This window comes from Lutra lutra, chromosome 4 (genome assembly GCF_902655055.1).
Source record: "Lutra lutra chromosome 4, mLutLut1.2, whole genome shotgun sequence".
In the NCBI taxonomy this organism is placed as follows: domain Eukaryota; kingdom Metazoa; phylum Chordata; class Mammalia; order Carnivora; family Mustelidae; genus Lutra; species Lutra lutra.
Genome location: NC_062281.1, coordinates 91,995,844 through 92,018,486, shown reverse-complemented (window position 1 = coordinate 92,018,486; position 22,643 = coordinate 91,995,844). Strand labels below are relative to the sequence as shown.

The 22,643-nt window shown below is 39.2% G+C and overlaps 1 protein-coding gene across 2 annotated transcripts in view; it reads right to left on the bottom strand.

The window, feature by feature from the left end:
- RNF115 (ring finger protein 115) overlaps nt 1-22,643 on the bottom strand; it is a 72,549-nt gene that overhangs the window by 4,457 nt on the left and 45,449 nt on the right. For both annotated transcript variants that reach the window (XM_047727618.1, XM_047727619.1), the window contains 3 exons: nt 3,289-3,360; nt 1,745-1,817; nt 718-811 (listed from right to left, as the gene is read on the bottom strand). In XM_047727618.1, the coding sequence (XP_047583574.1) occupies nt 718-811; nt 1,745-1,817; nt 3,289-3,360 (239 nt within the window). The remainder of the gene's footprint in view (nt 1-717; nt 812-1,744; nt 1,818-3,288; nt 3,361-22,643) is intronic.

Below are 22,643 nucleotides of genomic sequence, written 5' to 3'. Positions count from 1 at the left end.
TACTGGCTCATAAAAGAAATTCTCAGCCTTCAACATTTGTAGGCCCTGCTCCTGGGTCCCAGGGAATCTACATACCAATGACTCCACAAAACATCAAAGCATGGGCTCTACTTCTACCCTGAGCACACACTGTACACCTGCTTATTAAAAAATAATAATAATAAGCAAAAGGGAACATTCCAAATGTAAAAACAGAAAACTCCCTTGTTCCCGTAAGATTAAAGTCGTACAGATTTGCATTTACTAAAAACATAAGATAAAGTCTGTAACTTTCTGAATTGTCCTTTGTCATAATGATTTCCAACTATATTGAAATCAGGGGGTGTCTGGCTGGCTCAGTCAGTACAGTATGCAACTCTTGATCTCAGGGTCATGAGTTCAAGCCCCACATTGGGCAGGGAGCCTACCTCAAAACAAACAAACATATATAACCCTTCACCAAATAGTCTTTCCCTGGAGCTCCCTCTTCTCTATTAAAAACTGTGCAACATCACCAACTGTCCTAACTTAGACTTTCTTTCTCTTTATAATTAAAAAAAAGGTTTGTCCAATTCTGCATCAACATGACTAACCCTAATGAAAAGGTAGACATCTTAAATATATGACACCAGGTAGGAATTTTAGGAATGCTATAGCTTCACCTGAAGATCCTTAGAAGAGGAAGGTGCTGGAATTTTGAATCAGAAGTTGACAGAGTAAGTATAGAACTGAACCTACCAACTTGTTCCTGAGTTACTGTCACTGTTGGAAGAGATGTGATCTTTTCCTTGTCAGCTGGGGGAGGCCCTGTGTTCTCCAGTTGTCCCAAAAGCTACAAAAAAGGAAAAAGAAAAAGAAGTGGCAGATATCCCATTATCCCCGGAGAGGGAGCTGCTCCAGCTGAGAATAAACAGTGCATATATAAGAAATGTTAGTTGCTCTTATTTCTGCAAGGCTCTGAGAGGCTTGGGTTTCCTCTTTCCTGCTGCAAGAACACTCATAATTCCTTTACAATTTCAGAGTGACAATAGTGTAAGTCTATAGATAAAACTGTCATTGCAAGGTCCACCTCTGGGCATAAAGCAACTTCAGAGGCAGCATAAGGGTTGTGATGTCTGGAATAAAACTATAACTGAACAAAAAGTACTACTTAACTGGTCTAAAAATTTCATTCTGCTGGAAGAAAAAAAGGGTGGGAGTATGGAAAGTAGCATAAAGTAAGCCAAGAAATAGGTAAATTACTACTTACGAGAAGATTTGGATATAAATGACATGCTTTCTATCCTCAGCAATTCATAAGGGAAATGAAAACCCAATTAAATTAAAATAAACATAAATAAGTGGGAGCAATTATACATGGCATGGGAATACCTTTTTCTCTGCTTCCTTCCCCTATTTTGCTCCATCTAGCAGAAATCCCTGCTTCAACATGTGAGGAGACCCTCCTTTTTTGTGAAGCACTTGTTTATAGAATACTCATAGGACTGAACAAGAGGCCAAAAATACAAAATACTGTTATAGGAGAAGTCTTTTCTTCCTATGGAGGTAAAGCCATCTTCCAAAAAGTCCCTAGCACCTAGAAGGTACATGGGTGCTAAACTAAATCCATAAACCATTTATCCCTTCAGTAAAATGGAAACCCACAAGCTCAAAATATTAGGGAAAGCAGAGTGACTGCCATTTCAGAAAGTAGCAGAAGGAAAGCAGGAAGCCTGTGGAACCATGAGACACACTGAACAGACACCCTCAAAAGGCAGCTCCTCACCTGGGTTACAATGGCATCAAGCCCTGTCTGACCCCAGGCATAGTCCCCAGGGTTGGAGTGCAGCATCCCGCTCCTATACATGAGATGAGACAGACAGCATTAGATGGAGTCACCAGTCTCTGCCTTACACCACAGAAAATACTGGCAGATCCTGCTCTCCCTCAGAGCTGGAAAGTCACTAGTTCTCTAAAATCAATAGGCAAAGAATTTCTCAATATTTTTAAGGTCAAACAGATTATCCGGAAGTAGTCTCTTACTCTCTTAAGTAAGGAATTTTTATTTAACCGAATAGAACATAAAATGTGAAGCTACCTGAAATACCACATGACACACCAAAGCAAAAAGAGTAACTCATTGCCTACTGGCTAAGAAAAGTTTGTCTTCTCTGTGCCCACTTACAGTAAACATAAATGGAGCTGCTTTTTAAAGAGAGTTTTCCCTTTGTGACTGGCCAAAATCTATAGTAGACTTCCTTCATTCAAAGAGGCTGCTTGACAATGAGGAGCTTTCAAGTCGAGTAACAGCCACAGCAGTCTCTCTGAATCACAACTTAGAGCAATTACAAAAGGAACTTGGCAGCACCTCTTTCTGGAGCTGCCGGTGCACTACCCTGGATGACAGATGCCCAGACTCTTTGGCTGGAACATGTTAAAAGAAATGAGCAGCTGGAAAATAGGGTAACTGTGTGGAAGGACTGAGGTCCCTCTGAGCAAAGGAGCCTTCTGGGGCAGAGTCAGAAGGAGCACGTAATTGTCCAGACAAGAGGAAATTCCATCTTAACTCATATCGTACTTAGGTGTCAGTCTGATACTGACAAACCTTCTTACTTTGAGAAAAGGAAGTTAAGCGACATGTTTTTAATTACAGAAATTCTTTTTTTTTTTTTTTTTTTTTTTTTTTTTTTTTTTTATATAAAGAGGAAAAGCCTACGCTCTCTCTTCACCCTAATACCTTGCATTAATTTTTTTTTTTTTTTAAGATTTTTTTTTTATTTATTTATTTGACAGACAGAGACCACAAGTAGGCAGAGAGGCAGGCAGAGAGAGAGAGGAGGAAGCAGGCTCCCCACTGAGCAGAGAGCCCGATGCGGGGCTCGATCCCAGGACCCCGGGACCACGACCCGAGCCGAAGGCAGAGGCTTCAACCCACTGAGCCACCCAGGCACCCCTAATTACAGAAATTCTTAAGGAATAAAATCTTCCCATATGAGCTAGAAAAGAAACTTGCAAAGTCCAGATACCAGGCCTGGCGGGGACTGTCTCATTCCCCTCTCAACACAACTCTCAGGCCAGAATATGAACCAAAACCAACACATCCAGTGCCTGGACATCCTGGGGGACCAGGATGGCCCTCAGGAGACTGAAAAATAAAAAATAAGTTCTGATTTAAGTTTGGGCTCAGCAAATAAAGGCAATCTAACAGTATGCCAATCAAATCTTTATATACTCACCTGTGCAGCCCTTGCTCTCTCTCACAATGGTACAGATACCTAAAACGCTGCTGCTACTCCAGAGAAGTAAGGCACAGGGCATTTAGTTACTTACCAGGAAAAAGGATGTGAGGATCCAGGAATTGCAGAATTTGCAAAGAATCCTGTAAAGATCTGTTGTATTATTCTGTTGAAGGAAAAAACAATTAGGTGAGACAACAGACTAATGAAAGTATTCTACAGATATCAATGGCTGACCAATCACTGACTACTTCTCCAAACCACGATGGGTTTTCACTGACCATTATATAGTAGATAACACCAGAAATCAGTCTCCTAACTGGTAAAGTGGTAAAGGGCTATTCTGCTGTTATGGCTATCTTGATGAGCTCTACCATCTTATGTATTAATAGATTTTTTGTGAATTAGGCTTGAAAGGGACTGATTACATGGTGTAGTTTTCAAATGATGTTCCTTGAATCCCTGGCAGCAAGGCTGAAAGGGATGCTAAATCAGTGGGATCTGGCCCATCCTGTAACAACAGTAGTTCCATTTTTATATGCTTTACACACTGGGTTTCTTTCTTTCTTTCTTTCTTTCTTTCTTTCTTTCTTATTTATTTATTTATTTAAATGAACTTTTCCCTTGTGTTTCTATTTAATTTATTTATTTATTTATTTATTTATTTGACAGACAGAGATCACAAGTAGGCAGAGAGGCAGGCAGAGAGAGAGGAGGAAGCAGGCTCCCCACTGAGCAGAGAGTCCGATGCGGGGCTTGGTCCCAGGACCCTGGGATCATGACCTGAGCCGAAGGCAGAGGCTTTAACCCACTGAGCCACCCAGGCGCCCCTTATTTATTTATTTGAAAGAGAGGCAGTGAGAGAGAGCATGAGCGAGGAGAAGGTCAGAGGGAGAAGCAGATTCCCCGTGGAGCTGGGAGCCCCATGCGGGACTCGATCCCGGGACTCCGGGATCATGACCTGAGCCGAAAGCAGTACTCCAACCAACTGAGCCACCCAGGCGTCCCCACACTGGGTTTCTGTGTAAGGTATTATTCAAAGAGCCCTGTAAAAAAAATTTTTTGAGAATAATCCCACTTTACCAACATTTATCAACATGCTATATCAGCCCTCAAAAGGTGTTTCAATTGCCTATAACACAAACAAACTCAAACATACACACACCTGAAACTTGTCATTCTGAACACTAAGGATGATATTTACCCAGTCCTTTATATTAGGGAGTTGATCTTTGTTACCCAAAGCAATAGTGGGCAAAAGAAAAAGACAAGAAATCTTTCTCCTAAATCTCTTGTTTTGTGAACGATATGCACTTTTTTTCTCTAGCTTTACTGAGACATAACTGACATGATACATAATTTTAACCCCCTCGTTCCCACTTTATTAGGCCAATTGATGTAACAATGGCAATAGCCAATATTAGACTCTACCTATTCCTAAAGCTAACTAGACTATGTATTTTAAAATATGTCCACAAAAAAATGTACACAATTATTTTATGATCCTCCTATGAGTGTAGGCTGGACTTACTTACTTCTTGTTATTAAGGTAAAATTCACATGAACATTGTATTAGTTTCAGGTGTACAATATAATCATTTGATGTTCTTATATATTATAAATGACCACCAGAATAAGACTAGTTAACATGCATCACCAAACACAGTTACAAAATTTTTTTCTTGTGATTACAACTTTTAAGATCTACGTTCTTAGCAACTTGTAAATATGTAATATATTAACTATAATACTGTAGTTACCTATAATTAACTATAATGAACTATAATAATTTTATGGTTTTGATTTGCATTTCCCTGATGATATAGTCACCATGCTATACATTACATCCCCACTATTTATTCTGTAACTAGAAATTTGTACCTTTGGTCCCCTTCTATTTTGTTCACACCCTACCCCCTACCTCTGGCAATCACCAATCTGTTCTCTTCATCAATAAGCTTTTTTTTTTAATTAAGATTCCACATGTAAGTGAGATCGTAGGATACTTGTCCTTCTCCATCTGACATATTTCACTTATCCCAACAGCCTCGAGGTCCATCCATGTTGTTGCAAATGGCAAGATTTTTCTTTCTTTCCTTTCTTTTTTTTTTTTGGCCAAGTAATATTCCAGTGTGTGTCTATGTGTTTGGTGTATATTTATACAAATCACATTTTCTTTATCCATTATCCATCAATGGACACTTAGGTTGGCTCCATGTTCTGGCTATTATAAATAATACTGAAACAAACATATAGGGATGTATTAAGGTTTTCATCTTTAGATAAATACCCAGAGGTAGAATTGCTGGATCATATGGTAGCTCTATTTTTATTTCTTTAAGAACCTCCATACTATTTTCCATAGTGGGTGCACCAATTTACATTTCCACCAACAGTTCATGAGGGTTTCCTTTTCTTCACATCCTCGCCAACACTTGTTTTTTCTTGTCTTTTTGCTAACAGCCATTCTAACAGGTGGGAAGTGACATTTCATTATGGTTTTGATTTATATTTCCCTGTTTGGTGATCTTGAGCACATTTTTTTTTTTTTAATATTTTATTTATTTATTTATTTGACAGAGATCACAAGTAGGCAGAGAGGCAGGCAGAGAGAGAGGAGGAAGCAGACTCCCATAGAGCAGAGAGCCCGATGTGGGGCTCGATCCCAGGACCCTGCGATCATGACCCGAGCCGAAGGCAGAGGCTTTAACCCACTGAGCCACCCAAGCGCCCGTTTGAGCACATTTTCATGTACGTTTTGGCTATCTGTGTATCTTCTTCAGAAAAACAACTATTCAGATATTCTGATCCCTTTTTTAATCAGACTGGTTTTCTTTTTTTTGGTATTGCATTGTATGAGTCCTTTATATATTTTGGCTATTAACCCCTTATCAGCTTTGCAAATTCTCCTTTTCAATAGGCTGCCTTTCCATTCTGTTGACAATTTCCTTTGTTGTGCTGAAGCTCTTTAGCTTATTAGCTTGTCTATTTTTGCTTTTGTTGCCTTTACTTTTGAAGTTAGATCCAAAAAATCATTACCAGACAGATGTCAAAGAGGTAACCACTTATGTTCCCCTCCAAAAGGTTTATGGTTTCAGGTCTTACATCCCATCTGAGTTAATTTTTATGTATGGTGTAAGATAGTGGCCCAGTTTTCCCAACATTTGTTTGAAGAAACTACCCTTTCCCCATTGTACATATTCTAGGCTTTTGAATTTACTTCTAAGCTCTCTATACTGTTCCATTGATTTAAGTGTCTGTTTTAAGCCAATACCATACTGTGACTTACTTCTTAATAATAGAATATGGCAGGATAATCTGTGACTTCCTAGATTAGGTCATAAAGAGCACTGTGCTCTCTCTTGAATCACCTTTGGAAAAAGTGCCATGTCAAGCAGTCTGGTAAAGGCCTACATGATACGGAACTGAAGCCTCCTCAATAGCCAGAACAAACTTGCCAGAGTATGAGTAATACTCAGTTGATCTTCAGATGATTGCAGTAATAGTTAATGTCTTGATGAAAAGCTCGTAAGACACTGGACCAGAACCACCCAGCTAAACTGCCCCTAAATTCCTAATCCAATGAATTTATGAGATAATTAATGCTTGTTAATTTTAACCACTAAGCTCTAGTGTAATCTGTTACACAGCAACAGGTAACTAATTCAGATTTTGATACCTGGAAATGTGTTCTGTTACAACAAAAACCTAAAACATGGGAATAGAGTTAGACCCCAACAGAGGGTAAGAGTTGGAAGGATTCGGAGGAGATTATCAGTGAAAGTTTGAAGAGCCTTGAAGAAAGAGAAGTATGATGATAGCCTTTGAGAAATTTATGGGTGGGAGCTTTAAGTGAGAAAAGTCTTGGAAACTGGAGGTTAAGGGATCCTTGTTATGCAGTAGCAAAAGTTGCCCATCATAACACATAAGTAGAAGTTGTGGCTCATGAACTGGGTAAGAGTCTAGCTAACAAGATGTCCAGATGCTAAAGGTACCTCTTGGCTTCTTCTTGCTGCTTACATTAAAATGTAAGAAGAGAGGGATAAATTAAAGGAAAGAATAAAGTTTATTTTTTAAAAATTTTAAAGTAATTTCTACATCCAACACAGGGCTCAAACTCACAAGCCTATGATTAAAGGGCACATACTCTTCCGACCGATCCAGCCAGACACCCCTATGCAAAAAAGGAGTCAAGACTAAATAACTCTGAAAATTCCCAGCCTCTCCAGATGGTAAATGATACTAAAATTAAGAAATGGCTTCCAATGGAATATCAAATTCAGGGCACTGCTGAAAGAAAATGGTTAACAAGGAAGCCTAGAATGCAGCTATAAAAATCCTTTGTTAAGACCTCTGAAAGATCTATATAGCCTCGAGAACTACTCAGTTAAACAACTGGGCTTCCAAGAAGCTTAAGTAGGTGTTGTATTAGTCCCCAGGGGCTGCCATAACAAATTCCCACAAACTATACAGTTCAAAAAGTTTTGGAAGGCAGAGTCTGAAATCAAGATGTTGTTAGGGTTACTTCCTTCTGGAGGCTCTGGGGGAAAATCTGTTCCATGGCCTTCTTCTAGTTTGTGGTGGTTCCCAGCAACTTGCAGACACATTACTCTAATCTCTGCCTTGGTCTTCACGTGACTTTCTTTCCTGTGTCTTCTGTGTCCAAATTTCTCTAAGAATACCAACAATTGCAGTTGGGTCCACTCTAACCCAATACAATCTCACCTTAACTTGATTACATCTATAAAGACCTTATGCCAAATAAAGTCACAGTCACAGTTGTGTGGGGTTAGGACCTGAACATATCTTTTTGGAGGGTAAAATTCTATCCACTGCAAGTACTGTCCCTCAGCAATCCCAGGAGAAGCCCAAGGGAGAAAGGAGATTATCTGGAAGAGATTTGTGCGTGTGGCTTTTGTTTATGGCAGGAATTTCAGTAACATTCACAGAAGACCCTAAGCTTTAAAAAGAAACGCTACCAGGTTACACTGAAAGGTACAGAGGCAAAACAAAATGAAAAGAAGCTTCTTGGACCCTCAAAATTCTACTGGCAAGAAGCAGAGTAAGAAAACTATGCAACTGCAATTTTGGACTACTTTTCATGGAAAAGAAAAAAGGTAACTCACAGGGTGAAACCACGTGACTCAAAGGAGGAAACAAGAGCCATAGAGTAGCATTCTTGGGCAAAATAAGAACTAAGTCCTAATCAAGAAATTCCAACATTTATCCAGATAAAATCGGAATTGCTATGAGTCAGTGACTTCTTTGTGCCTCCCATTTTCTCCCTTTTTAAATAAGAATCTCTGTATCTGTTTAGCACATGCCTGTCCCGTCACTGTATGCTGGGTGCATGAGGGGCAGAAAACTTATTTAATTTATAGGTGTTCACATCAAAAGAAGTTGTACTTGCGGAACTATAACCAAAGGAGCTTCATCCATACTGGGATCAACCACCCACATTTCAAGTTGATGCTATAAAGGGGCAAGGCTTTAGGTGGGTGCTGGGAGGATGGGAGTATATTTTGCACATGAGAGAACCGTAGTAATTTGTGGCCAGAAGGTGAAATGTGGTAGTTTTAAAATAAGTCTACAGATTATTTAATACTCCTCCCTTCAAGAAGTGGAGTTTAATTCTTCTCCCCTTGGATGTGGGCTGGACCTAGTGATTCACTTCCTACAAATAAAATATGGCCAAAATGACAGTGTTTGGCTTCCAAGATCAGGATATAAAAGGCATTATGATTTCTTTCCTTTTCCTTTCTCAGATCACTTACTCTCGGGAAACCAGCTGTCATGTTATGGGGACACTAAAGGAGCCCTTTGCCGAGGTCCACATGGTAAGGAATTAAGGCCTCCTGCCAACAGCCATGGGAGTGACGTATCTTGAAAGTAGATCCTCCAGCCCCAGTTGAGTGTTCGGATGCCTGCAGTCACAGCTGACATTTTGATTATAACCTCATGAAAACCTTTACCAGAACCACCTAGCTAAGCTGCTCCCAAATTTTTGGCCCTCAGAAACTGTGAGAAAATCAGTGTCTGTTGCTGGATGCACCTAAATTCCAGGGTAATCTGTTACACAGTAATAAATAATATACCCTCCTTGCTTGCTAATAATAATAACTAGGAGAGCAAATTATCACATGCTTGAACTAACCAGTAAGTAATGGCAGTACTTAACTTTGAGAAAGAGCCTAAATCCTGGTTCTGAAGCTGACCCTACAAAAATACTTAGAGTTGCAAGGGACGCCTCAGATCATGAGCTAGCTGCAGATTCCCCTCTCTTGGCTGCTTACTCCCTGGAAGTCAGATGCTGGTCCCACATCCCTGCAGAGTCTGCTCAGGGTGGACTCTAAGTGTAAGAGTTATTGTGAGGACATTATCTTCAGCTGATACTTACAATGAATCTTCTTATTGTTAAAAACATGAAATCTTGTTTTGTTAAAGTAATAGGTAGCTAAAATAAGGCTGGGTGAAAGGATGGCATGTGTATTTAACCCAAAGAAGAGAAAAATGAATCCACACAGTCTGGCGGGGAAGACATATGCTAAGACCATATATATATATAACAATCTTCATCCAGTCTCCAGAACTGTATTCTAGGTTTTCCTCTTTGTTCCTTGGTTGTCCTGTCTTCTCTGTTTATCCCTCTTTATCTTCCAAACTTCTAATCAGTCAGGGCCTACAGCTCAATTCTCTGAGCTTTTCTTCTTAATTTTGACTCTTGGCAATATCACCCAGTTTTACATACAAGCCATATTTCCAAATCTTATCGCCACCCAAGACCTCTGCCTACTCAACATGACCGCCTGAATGCATAATAAGCACATCAAACTTATTGCGTCCCAAAGTGAACTCTTGAATCTTCTCCCCCATATCTGTTCCTCCTAGTGTTCCCCATTTCAGCTGATGGTGATTCCATTTTTCAAGCTGCTCAGGCAAAAAAACCTTAGTACATCCTTAACTCTTTTTTTTTATTATCTGCAACTCTTTACACCTTATATCCAATCTGCCACCAAATACTATTATGCCCACTATCAACTATATGTAGAATCCAAACATTTCTCACTACCCTCAACTAAGCCACTGGCATCTCTAGCTTAGATTAATGCAATAGCCTATTAAATGGTCTCTCTGCTTCTGCCCTTGCCCCTGTACTCCTTGCAGCCCCCCATTCTATTCTCAAAATAGCAGTTAGAATGATCATTTTAAGACTGAAGTGAAACTATGTCATTTCTCTGCCCTAAACTGTCCATTGGGTTTCCACTGCAATGAGACCAAAAACCCTAGTCTACCATGCTCTGCATTATGTAATACTCTCTTCCCCATCACCACACCCAGCCACCTTCTCTGTGACCTTATCTCCTACTATTCCCCCTCACTTACTCTGCTCTAACTGGCATCTTCTTTTTTTTTTTAAGATTTTATTTATTTATTTGACAGAGAGCAATCACAAGTAGGTAGAGAGGCAGGCAAAGGGGGCGGGGTGGGGGGGGGGGAAGCAGGCTCCCTGCTGAGCAGAGAGCCCAATGTGGGGCTCGATCCCAGAACGCTGGGATCATGACCAGAGCCGAAGGCAGAGGCTTAACCCACTGAGCCACCCAGGCGCCCCTGACTGGCCTCTTCTTGTTGGCACATTCCTAGCTCATTCCCTCACTACATTTATGTCTATTCAAATGTCTTCTCAGTAAGGCCTTAGCTGACTATACTTTTTGAAACTTCACTTCTCCCACACTCCCTACTCTGCCTTTTTTCCCCATAGCGTTTACTACTGCTTAACAGCCTACTGATTCAACTTATTTTGCTTGTCTGACTTTCCCCTTATCAAGCTCCACAAGGGCAATCAACTTTTGACTGTTTCGTTCACTACTGTATAGTTAATACGTGGAATAATACCTGGCAAAGTAATATACAAATGTCTGTTGAGTTAATTAAAAGACCCAAAGATGGGGCCCAGAAATACAGTGAAAGACCTATCTAATCTATTAAGATAAAAAAGGGGGATGATAATGTAGGTACAGTATGATTCCCATTTCAATTATATAGATATAGATGTAATATTTAAAAAGTTCCACAAGATTATGCACCAGGGTATAACTGGGTAATGCTGCCTTTTTAATACAAAAAACAAACAAAAAACCCCCAATATATTTAAATAACCAAAAAAGTCAATTCTCAAAATATGAACAGTGATCAGTGGTCAGAATACTATGGTCTCAGAATCTCCCTCAGGGGAACATACTTTTAAGGAAGCAAACCTTAGTAGTAACCTGCCCTACAAAGTGATTCAGAGACAGCTGATCAAAAAACCAGGCTAAAATGTAACAATAAAAAATGTTAAAGGAGTATAACAAACTAAAATAAAGACAGGTCTTAATGTAATAAGTGCAAAGTAATGAGTAGTAACCTCTAAGAAGTCTAGAAAGTATGACTGTGTTAAGTGTTGATCTAACAGAGACAAGGAAAAAGCACTGACAAATATAAATATTTCGCCATCCTAAAAAAATTTCTTTAGGGTAAAATATGAGTAATTCCTTAGACTTGTCACAACCTGAATGAAATTTCTCCTAAAGACTGTGCAATCTCCTTTGTTTATTCTATACACACCAAGCAACCATAATAGCTTTTTTTTTTTTAAGATTTTATTTATTTATTTGACAGAGAGGTCACCAGTAGACCGAGAGGCAGGCAGGGAGAGAGAGAGAGAGAGAGAGAGAGAGAGAGAGGGAGAAGCAGGCTCCCTGCTGAGCAGAGAGCCCGATGCAGGGCTCAATCCCAGGACCCTGAATCATGACCTGAGCTGAAGGCAGAGGCTTAGTCCACTGAGCCACCCAGGTGCCCACTTTTGATTTCTTGTTATCTGGAAAATTCAAAGACAGCATTATGCTAACAAGCAGAAATGAGTTTTCCAATCACTGAAACAGAATACCCGCAGCTACAAATTAATAAATTAGTCTTCTGGCACAGGTCAGATTCATTTAAGGTTAGACAGGATGAGCTAGTCTACTCAGGACCCAATTATACCTGGATAAACTATCATTTGAAAGCTGCAGATTAGAAGACATACTTTAGACACTCTCACAAGTATTTGCAAAATGAATTAACAATGTGAGACTTACCTATCTTTACATTTGCAAAGAGGTTTCACTCATGTCATTGAAAAAGCCAAAGAAAACAGATCTCATTTCAGGGTAACTCCTTAAACTGGTGTAAGGAACACATTAATAATCCCATGAAGGCTAATTAATCTCTGACATCTGATTTTTTTAAATGATGAAGTACTCTGTCTACAGTGGAATCAGTGGACTGAACAGGAGGAGCCTGCAATGTAGCCCACGGAAATCACCAGTTGAAAACCTGATGAGCAGAATAAAACATTAAACTCCTTCTCAAATCAACAGAACAAACTATCCCATTAGGAAGAAACCAAGCTAAAATCTAATCAAAAAGAAATCTATAAAATATGCAATTGTAATGTACTTTCCAAACACTGGGTGAGGGAATGCCTGGGTGGCTCAGTTGGTTAAGGGTCTGTCTTCAGCTTAGGTCATGATCCCAGAGTCCTGGGATGGAGTCCTGCACCAGGCTCCTTGCTCAGTGGGGAGTCTGCGTCTTCCTCTGCCTGCCACTTACCCTGCTCGTGTCCTCACTCTCTCTCACAAATAAATAAATAAAATTTTTTTTTAAGATTTTATTTATTTATTTGTCAGAGAGAGAGAGAGAGAGCACAGGCAGACAGAGTGGCAGGCAGAGGCAGAGGGAGAAGCAGGCTCCCCACAGAACAAGGAGCCCGATGTGGGACTCGATCCCAGGACGCTGGGATCATGACCTGAGCCGAAGGCAGCAGCTTAACCAACTGAGCCACCCAGGCATCCCTAAATAAATAAAATCTTAAAAAACAACAACAAAAAACCACTGGGTGACATACAATGACAACTAATGTAAAGGAGTAACAATCATGTAGAAGAAACAGGTTAGACCTGCTAAGCAGGAACAATAACATGACCAAAAAAGGCATGTTGTGTTCCATTCACATGAAGGAAAGGAAAAAAGAAAGTGAACTAAAAACTCACAAGTACTACTTCCTATCATATTGGTATGTGTGATTTGGAGCTTGTCTGGAGGTTCTAGAAGGGGATCGCAGCTACTTGTATATCCTTGACCACGAAGGGTCCTCCTCTATCGGGAGAAAGTCCTCCTCTTCGAGTGCACCAGCTTGGGGAAGGACGCACACGGAGCAATGAGGGAGGAAGGAGACGCCAGCCTAGCCAGCCAGATCGGCTAAATCAACCCTGGCATCAATGGGGTGACAGATTGCAGAGAGATCGCCCTCACATACAGGTATGTGTGCTTTGGAAGGAAAGTTTCTGAGAAAGTTAGGGAAATGCTCTCTCTTTTTTTTTTTTTTAAATTGGGAAGTCTATATGATACTATTAGATTTGTTTAAAGTACTTTTTAAACATACATAATCCTACCAAATACAAATATCATCACTTGTATAATATCCTGGCTGCAATATTTAACTGGTTTTATAATCTCAGGCAGTTTACCTAACCACTCTGTGCCTCAGTTTCTACTGTAAAATGGAGATTCACAGTAACTTCTCCATAGGGTTATGGAGAAGATTAAACAAATTACTATCCGCAATGCACTCAGACTAGGGCCTGGCACAAACTCCTAGCTATAATTACCACTAATGCATTTACTCCATATACCTCTTAGGAACATAATTTTAATTATCCATTCATTCAACACAAATATATTTAGTATCCACTATAAAACAGACACTATTCTAGAAGCTGGCAATAGAAATGAATACACCACCACCCTGGGCCATCAAACCCAGAATTAACTTCAAAAGTTGTAACAGATCTGGTCCCTCAAAAGATGCCAGATGCAGACAGAATTATAGGTAACTTTTATCAAACCTTTAAGGAATAGATAATTCCTATGTTATTTAAACTATTCCTAAGCATAAAACAGTAAGATTTCCCAGTTCGTTTTATCAAATTAACATAATCCTGATACCAAAATGTGATAAAGACAACACAAAAAAATTACCAGCCCTCTTATGAACAGATGCAAAAACAAACAAAGAAAAAGATTAGGACTAAATCAAGTCTAATAATGTATTAAAGAGATTAATGCTTCTTGACAAAGTAGTTTTTGTTCAGTGCTTGCAGTGTGGCTTCAACATTAGAAAATCTATTAATTGGAGCACCTGCGTGGCTCAGTTAGTTAAGCGTCTGCCTTCAGCTCAGGTCATGATTCTAGGGGATATCTGGCATTCCCTGCCCAGTGGGGAGCACTGCTTCTCCTCCCCCTGCCGCATCCCCTGCTTGAGTTCTATGTCACATAAATAAACTTTTTTTAAAAAGTGACCTTAAAAAAAAAAAAGGAAGAAAATTCATTAACTGCTTAAAGGAGAAAACTATAAAATCATTCTGATAGGACTACAAAGGGCATATGATAAAATCACTACTCATTCCTAGGGGGCCTGGGTGGCTCAGTGGGTTGGGCCTCTGCCTTCGGCTCCGGTCATGATCTCAGGGTCCTGGGATTGAGGCCCGTGTCTCTCAGCTCAGTGGGGAGCCTGCTTCCCCCTTTCTCTCTGCCTACCTGTGACCTCTCTCTCTCTCAAATAAATAAATAGAATCTTAAAAAAAAATCACTACTAATTAAAAGCCCCTAATAAATTAGGAATAAAGTAAACCTTTCTTAATCTGACAGTGTGTATCTGAGGAACCAGAGGTAAACATGCTCAACAAAGAAACATGCATTCCCACTGAAGTCAGAAAGAAGACAAAGATGCCTACTATTAAACAACTTTGTTGTGATAATATAGTCAATGTAACAGATAAAAAATAATGAGGCATAAACAGGGAAAAAAACACAATTATCTGCAGATGATACAACTGCTAAGCTAGGATACTCAAGGGAATAATGTGAAAACCTATTCGAGCTAATAAGAGAATTCAATTAAATAGCAAGGGTATGGGTGACAAAGAACTTTCCAGCAATAATCAGTTAAAAAGGCAAATTAAACTATAAAACTTTTTGCTGAATAACCTCACGAAGGAACCAAATAAATTGAGACATGAGCTGTGGACTTAGATGAGAAGTTTCAATATTATAAAAAGTGATAAATGCCCCCAAGTTAATAAATAAATCCAATGTGTCAGCATTGGTGGTATAGTGGTGAGCATAGCTGCCTTCCCATGCATATCCAATCAAAATCCCAATGGGATAAGAGAGGGGGCACAGACTGACAAATTTCATCTAAAATCCACTTGGAAGGGTAAAAAGCATCAGGGCATTTTTGGAGAAGGACAATAATGAACTGGACTTCACCAAAACTAAATCAGTAAGGTATAGGAACACAAAAATAAAGATCAGTAAACCATAAAAGACAATCTAGAGACAGGTGAGTATGAAAATGTATATATATATAAAGGTAACATTTCAGGTCAGATGGATGATTCAATGATTTATACTGCAAACAACTAGAGATACTCATATGGGGGGGTATGAATCCTTAACTTAAAAAAATTCACAGGAATAATAACTGCACCCACTGTAAGTGTGGACACAAAACCCAAGCTGAACCAGGTGCCCTTCCTGAGAGCCAAAAGAGGGATATACCCTCTGGGATGAATGCTCTAATGTTCTTGAAAACTTGGAGCTACCACCAGCCACCTTTCATTTTAAACAGGGAGAGCTATCCAATAATGATGCCAATACAGAAAGCAGAGGAGAGAGAGACAGAGAAAGGGAGACAGACAGCTTAAGATAACACAGTGACTGATCACTGAGAACAATCTAAGGACTTCTAATTCACATCAGGAATTCTCAATACTGCCCCTCCACGGTGATTTAGAAATCCAAGGAGACAGTTTTGCTAGTTACAATGAATGGGGAGGTAGCATTTATATTTAGCAAATAGGGACCTTGCAAATGCTAGTAACCTTCCAAGAACTAGGAGGATAGTCATGCCCAACAGTGGTCTCCAACACGAATAACCTTTGAATGTCCTGCGTGGACATTCACCTGGAGGAAAACTGTCTATAATTTACTGAGCCCGAACTCAACTCCATTCTATGTATAAAGTATTTCCTACTTGGTTTTAAAATATACTGAATTTTCCAGGAATACAACTATTGTGAAAAATCAAGGAAAAATTACACATCCCCCACCCCCCCCCAAAATTTTCCCAAGCATTCTTCACCATTTTACAAAATCTTAACATTATAGCAATGGTGCTTGTGGTAGATGAGAGAGAACTCAGTAATATAACATTGTCCTCTCAATGCGTTTCAAAAGCACCATAGAGACCAAGACAATTTTATTAACCAGGTTAATCAGGATTTGTTTCATTTGTTTCAAGAGAAGCCTCTTGCAACAGGTTTATTCAATTCTCCTAAAAATATTGACATTCTTTTAAACTTTTCTCCTTTCAGAAGCAGCAGCTACAAAAATGAAGTACTCGATTAAAATTTTAAAAAGTGGGCTCTAGTCAACTTTCATTATTTTCCTGCATATGATCATGACAAAAGGTTAGGATATCCTTCTCCCATCCTACACATTGCCAAGCAGAATACAATTTTAAAGTTTGCCCTTGCCGAACTCCAAAAAAACAAAACCCCAAAGGACAAAAAAACCCAGCCTCTTGACAGTAAACCAGCAGAATGCCCCATCACCCCCCAAAAAGCTGTAGATTTCAGCTCATGCACCAAGAAATGTACAGGGCTAGTTTCTGTACTCCTCTTTTTAAAAGAGTTTTACAATTATACCACACAGCATTTTAAACGCTAACATATTACTTCCTAAAGATGATAAGCAAAGATAAAAGTATCTATCTTATTAGAAACAAGAAAGACCATCACTTACAGTCTTCAGACATTACTGCACTTCAACTTTTATAACATGCAATACATTCATGAAACAACCTTCAGACTAGTTTTTGTTTTTTTTTTTTAAGATTTTATTTATTTATTTGACAGAGAGAGATCACAAGTAGACGGAGAGGCAGGCAGAGAGAGAGAGAGGGAAGCAGGCTTCCTGCCTAGCAGAGAGCCCGATGTGGGACTCGATCCCAGGACCCTGGGATCATGACCTGAGCCGAAGGCAGCGGCCCAACGCACTGAGCCACCCAGGCGCCCCAGACAACTAGTTTTAACAAAGAAGACTTTCACTGGGTATTTACCCCAAAGATACTGATGTAGTGAAAAGGGTCATCTGTACCCCAATGTTCATAGCAGCAATGACCACAGTCGCCAAAGTGTGGAAAAAACCAAGATGCCCTCCAACGGAAGAATGGATAAAGAAAATACGGTCCATATATACAATGGAGTATTATGCCTCCCTCAGAAAGGATGAACACCCAACTTTTGCATCAACATGGACAGGGCTGGAAGAGATTATGCTGTGTGAAATAAGTCAAGCAGAGAGAGTCAATTATCATATGGTTTTGCTTATTTGTGGAGCACAAGGAATAACACAGAGGACATGGGGAGATGGAGAGGAGAAGTGAGTTGGGGGAAATTGGGTGGTGGGGAGAAGAACCATGAGAGACTGTGGACTCTGAGAAACAAACTGAGGATTTTGGAGGGGAGGGGGGTGGGGGGGTTGGCTGAGACTGGTGGTGGGTATTAAGGAGGACACAGATTGCATGGAGCACTGGGTGTGGTGCATAAACAATGAATGCTGGAACACTGAAAAGAAAAGAAAATGGAAAAAAAAAGTTAAAGCATTACTTGTTTTGGAGATGGAAAAAAATAACGAAGTAGTAGTGGTATATACAATTTGTCTACTTTTGTTTGTTTTTGGTGTATATATAGCTTCTATGACCCACACTAACACACACACATATATGTGCATGTGTATATATATAATTCTGGGAAAAATAAGTATCAAAAAACATTTGGATCTCAAAAACAAAAAAAGACTTTTTAAAATCTGTTATTTGTATGTGTTGTGAAATGATCACAATAAATCCAGTTCACATCCATCACCATACATAATTAGAATTTTTTTGTTATGTTAAAAACTTTTAAGATCTAATTGCTAAGATCTCTTAGTAATTTCCAAATATGCAATACAGTATTAACTACAGCCACTCTACTGTACATTATATCCCCAACTTATTTATTTTATAGCTGGAAATTTGTATCTTTTGACCCCTACCCCCTTTTCACCCATTTTGCTCACCTCTCATGCCCCACTCCACAAATCTGTTCCCCTGGCAACCATAAATCTGTTCTCTGCATCTACAAGCTTGGTTTGGGGATTTGGGTTTTTTTTTTTAGATCCCACATGTAAGTGAGATAATATATTTGTCTTTTCTGTCTGACTTACTTCATTTACCATAATGTCCTCAAGGTCCATCCACACTGTTACAAATGGCAAGATTTTATTTTTTTTTTTAGGGCTGAATAATATTCTATTATGTATCTATACCATGTCTTCTTTATCCATTCATCTATAGATAGACACTCAGGTGGTTACATCTTAGCTATTAAAAATAATGCTGCAATAAAATGTAGGGATGTACATATATCTTTTCAAATTAAGTGTTTTCATTTTTCATGTTTTTATCGGATTAATATTCAGAAATGGACCTGCTGGATCATATTCGATCTTTCTTGAGGAATCTCCATACTGTCTTCCATACCGGCTGCACCAAATTACATTCCCACCAACAGTACACAAGGGTTCCTTCCCTTTTCTCCACATCCTTACCAATACTAGTTATTTTCTGTCTTTTTGATAACAGACATTCTAACAGATGTGAGGTGACATCTCTCTGTGATTGTGATTTGTCGCAAACTTAGGATGGTGAGATTGAGCCCCACGTTGGGCTCAACACTTAGCACAGAGTTGGGTTTCTCTCTCCCTTTCCCTTTTACCCCCCAACCCCCCGTCTCTCTCTCTCTCAAATAAATAAATAAACAAATTAAAAAACCTTTAAATTATAATAATAATTATAGAATGAGAAAAAAACCAACAAGAGTTAAAAGAATTTCTCCCTCTACCCCTCACACCACTTTCATAATCTCTCATTCTCTCTCTAAATAAACCTTTAAAAAAAAAGTTAAATGACTAAAATATACAAAATGCTGATTTGGAGCCCCAAATCACTAAGTTCATGACACTCACCCCCTGCAAAAAAGGTGTAGGGGGAGGGGAGGGAGATGCCCATGGTTAACCTATCTCATAAGATCAAAATCTTCAGAAGACTGCTAAAACATTATTTATGTAAAATAAATATTAACCCTATGCTACAATTAATTTGAAGTAACGTGTTATTTTTTTCTATTAGCTAAAGTAGCTAATAAAATATCTCATTAGCAGACACTGGCTGACTGACTCCAAATCCATTCTGAACACCTTTCTCCCTTGCCACCTCTAACTACAAAGGATTCAAAAGCTAAATCCATGCTCTCCCAGCTTTCTTTATAGCTGGGGATGGGGAAAATGTGACATAGTGCCCAGTGAGTGGAATTTTCTTGGCAAGGAATATAGAGTTGGGAGTGGGGCAATGGAAAAGATTTTCCTTTCCTAAAAAAAAGGGGGGGGAGGGACAAATAAGCTGATGCTATCCTTTTTCCCTTTCTTCTTTCCTGAAGCTCTAAGGCAGTAAGCATGAGAGAAAGACCAAGAGAACCACAAAGATTCAACCCTAACATGGTTAAGATATAGAAATATCCTACTGCCACCCAGCTACAGACATCTCCCTAAATGTAAGGAAAAAAACCTCTTGTTTAAGTCATCATTAAGTCGGGTTATATGTTACTCAGTTAATATGATTATCAAAGGGGCGCCTGGGTGGCTCAGTGGGTTAAGCCGCTGCCTTCGGCTCAGGTCATGATCCCAGGTCCTGGGTTCGAGCCCCACATCGGGCTTTCTGCTCAGCAGGGAGCCTGCTTCCTCCTCTCTCTCTGCCTGCCTCTCTGCCTACTTGTGATTTCTCTCTGTCAAATAAATAAATAAAAAAATCTTTAAAATAAAAAAAAATATGATTATCAAAAAGAACACATGAGAAAAGGAAGCTTATATCCTTCTCCCACTCTGCTATTAGTTAAAGGGACAATGTAGTAACGGAGCAGACCACAATTTCCAATGGAATAAAGTGGCAAAGCAATCAAGGAGGACTGAATCAAGCTAATGTGTTCACACTGATATTTTATTAATCTGGCAAGGAATTTCTGAGCAAAAGATATTAAAATTTGACCCCCGCCTTCTTTAGCTGTTCATGGCCCAGCTCCAGGGCTCTGTGAGAAGAGTGTATATAGCCCAGCTCCTGAAAAATTCTAGGCATTTGATTAAGTGCTAGTTACCTTCTCTTCTCAGATTGCGGACAAAATACAAGGCTGCCAAAGGCCATACATACTGTGTTTTTTAAGCATTCATACAGTAGAAAGAACAAATTAGAATAATTCTCCTCATTCCTATGTAGCAACTAAAAAAATCTTCTTGAAAAAATTTTATTTCCTTTATAGGAACCCCCAGCAGAAATTGTGTTTATCTGGTAGGCCAGAAATTACCAGCTAATAATCAGAGAAACACAAGGTGGTCACTTTACTCTGACACCTCAACTCTCTTATTAATTTAAGAGCTGTGAATGAGGGTTACTGCCTAAAATGCTTAGATCAATTACTCTGGTCAAATTGGGATTATGAGCATCAAAATGAATAATGATTAAAATAAAATCTATGAGTCCACACTAAAATAAGTAAGTGGATTGATAAGATAGGGCAAGGAGAAGAAAAAAGCTCATTTACAGAAGATTGATATTTGTAGAAGAAATCACAGAAATAGAAAAACCATTATTTTATAGCCATTATGGTAATAATTCAGGCAAGAATCATCAATAGAGGTTAGTATCATTAGGTAAAAAACTATTTAGAGAACCAGATATTCATTTAATATCCAAGTATCACCACAGATTATTTATTAATTAAAGAGAAGAAAGTGTAACCTTATAAGAAAAATTTGGCAGACAAGGCCTTAACCAAATGGTCAGACTTAACATTACCCACAAACTGACATGTGCCCCCTCTGTTGTGATACACTGAGAAGGATACATCACTTATCTAATACTCTTGCCCAGATATTTAATCTGAATGAAGAAACAATCAGACAAATTCAAATTAGTGGACAGCTTTAAAAAAAAAAAAATTAGACTTGACTTAAAACTAAGGAAGGTCATGTGTGGGTTTTCCCTAATAGCATGAACTAAACGCCCAGCCACCAGCTAGCCCTACCACCAGACATGTACACAAATAAGCCTACAGATGATTTCAGTCCTCAGGCTTTATGTGTTGTAGCTGTGGTCCCAGATATCACACAGCACAGAGAAACTATCTCCTACACTATCTGAATTCCTGACTCGAAGAACTGTGAGCAATAATACAGGATTATTACTTTTTTTAAAAGATTTTATTTCTTTATTTGTCAGAGAGAGGGAGAGCACAAGTTGGGGAGAGAGGCAGGAGAGGGAGAAGTAGGTTCCCTGCTGAGCAGGGAGCCTGATGCAGGACTCGATCCCAGGACGTTTAATCAACCGAGCCACCCAGGCACCCCGATTACTACTCTTTCAAGTCACCAAGTTTTAGGATAACTTGTTATGTGACAACAGATAACTAAGATATACTCTAATAAGCCAGAATTTCAATTTTCCTCAGCAGTACCTACCTCACAGTATTTTGGGGAACATTAAATGGGCTAATGGATGTCAAGCCTGACATACTACAATAGTACTATGTAGTACTATTACTATGTAATACTATGTAGTACATAGTATTAATAATTTCAACTGGTATAGTTAGAACTATGGTAGGAGGGACATCTGGGTTGCTCAGTTGGTTGAGCATCTGGCCTTCAGCTGGGGTCATGATCCCAGGGTCCTAGGATCAAGTCCCACACGGGGTTCCTTGTTCAGCAGAGAGCCTGCTTCTCCCTCTGCCTGCTGCTCCCTCCGCTTGTGCTCTCTCTCTCTCAAATAAATAAAATCTTTAAAAATAATAGTAACAAAAATGAAAAATAAAATAAAAATAAAAAGAACTAGGGCGGGGGAGTGCATGAGGTGCTTTGGGAGAGCACAAAGAAGGGCCTCTGATCTAGTCCTGAGGTAACAAGAGGCTTCCTAAATTCACCAAAGGATTAATTGGGTCAAGAAAGCAGTAGAGATATTTCTGCCAAAGGAACAGATTAAGTAAAGGTAAACAAGCTAGAAATACCATGGTATATGTAGAGAATGATAAGTTTTGTATTGGTGAAAGAAAAGCAGGAAGTGACAGGAAACCAGGGTGCAGAATTCAGAAACATAGAGGACCTTGTATATGAAGTTATGGACCCTATGACAATGGATTTTATACAGAGAAGTGACAGAGATTTGAAAATTCAGGTAGATAATCCTGTAAGGGTAATAAGGGATCAAATTTAAGAATGGTG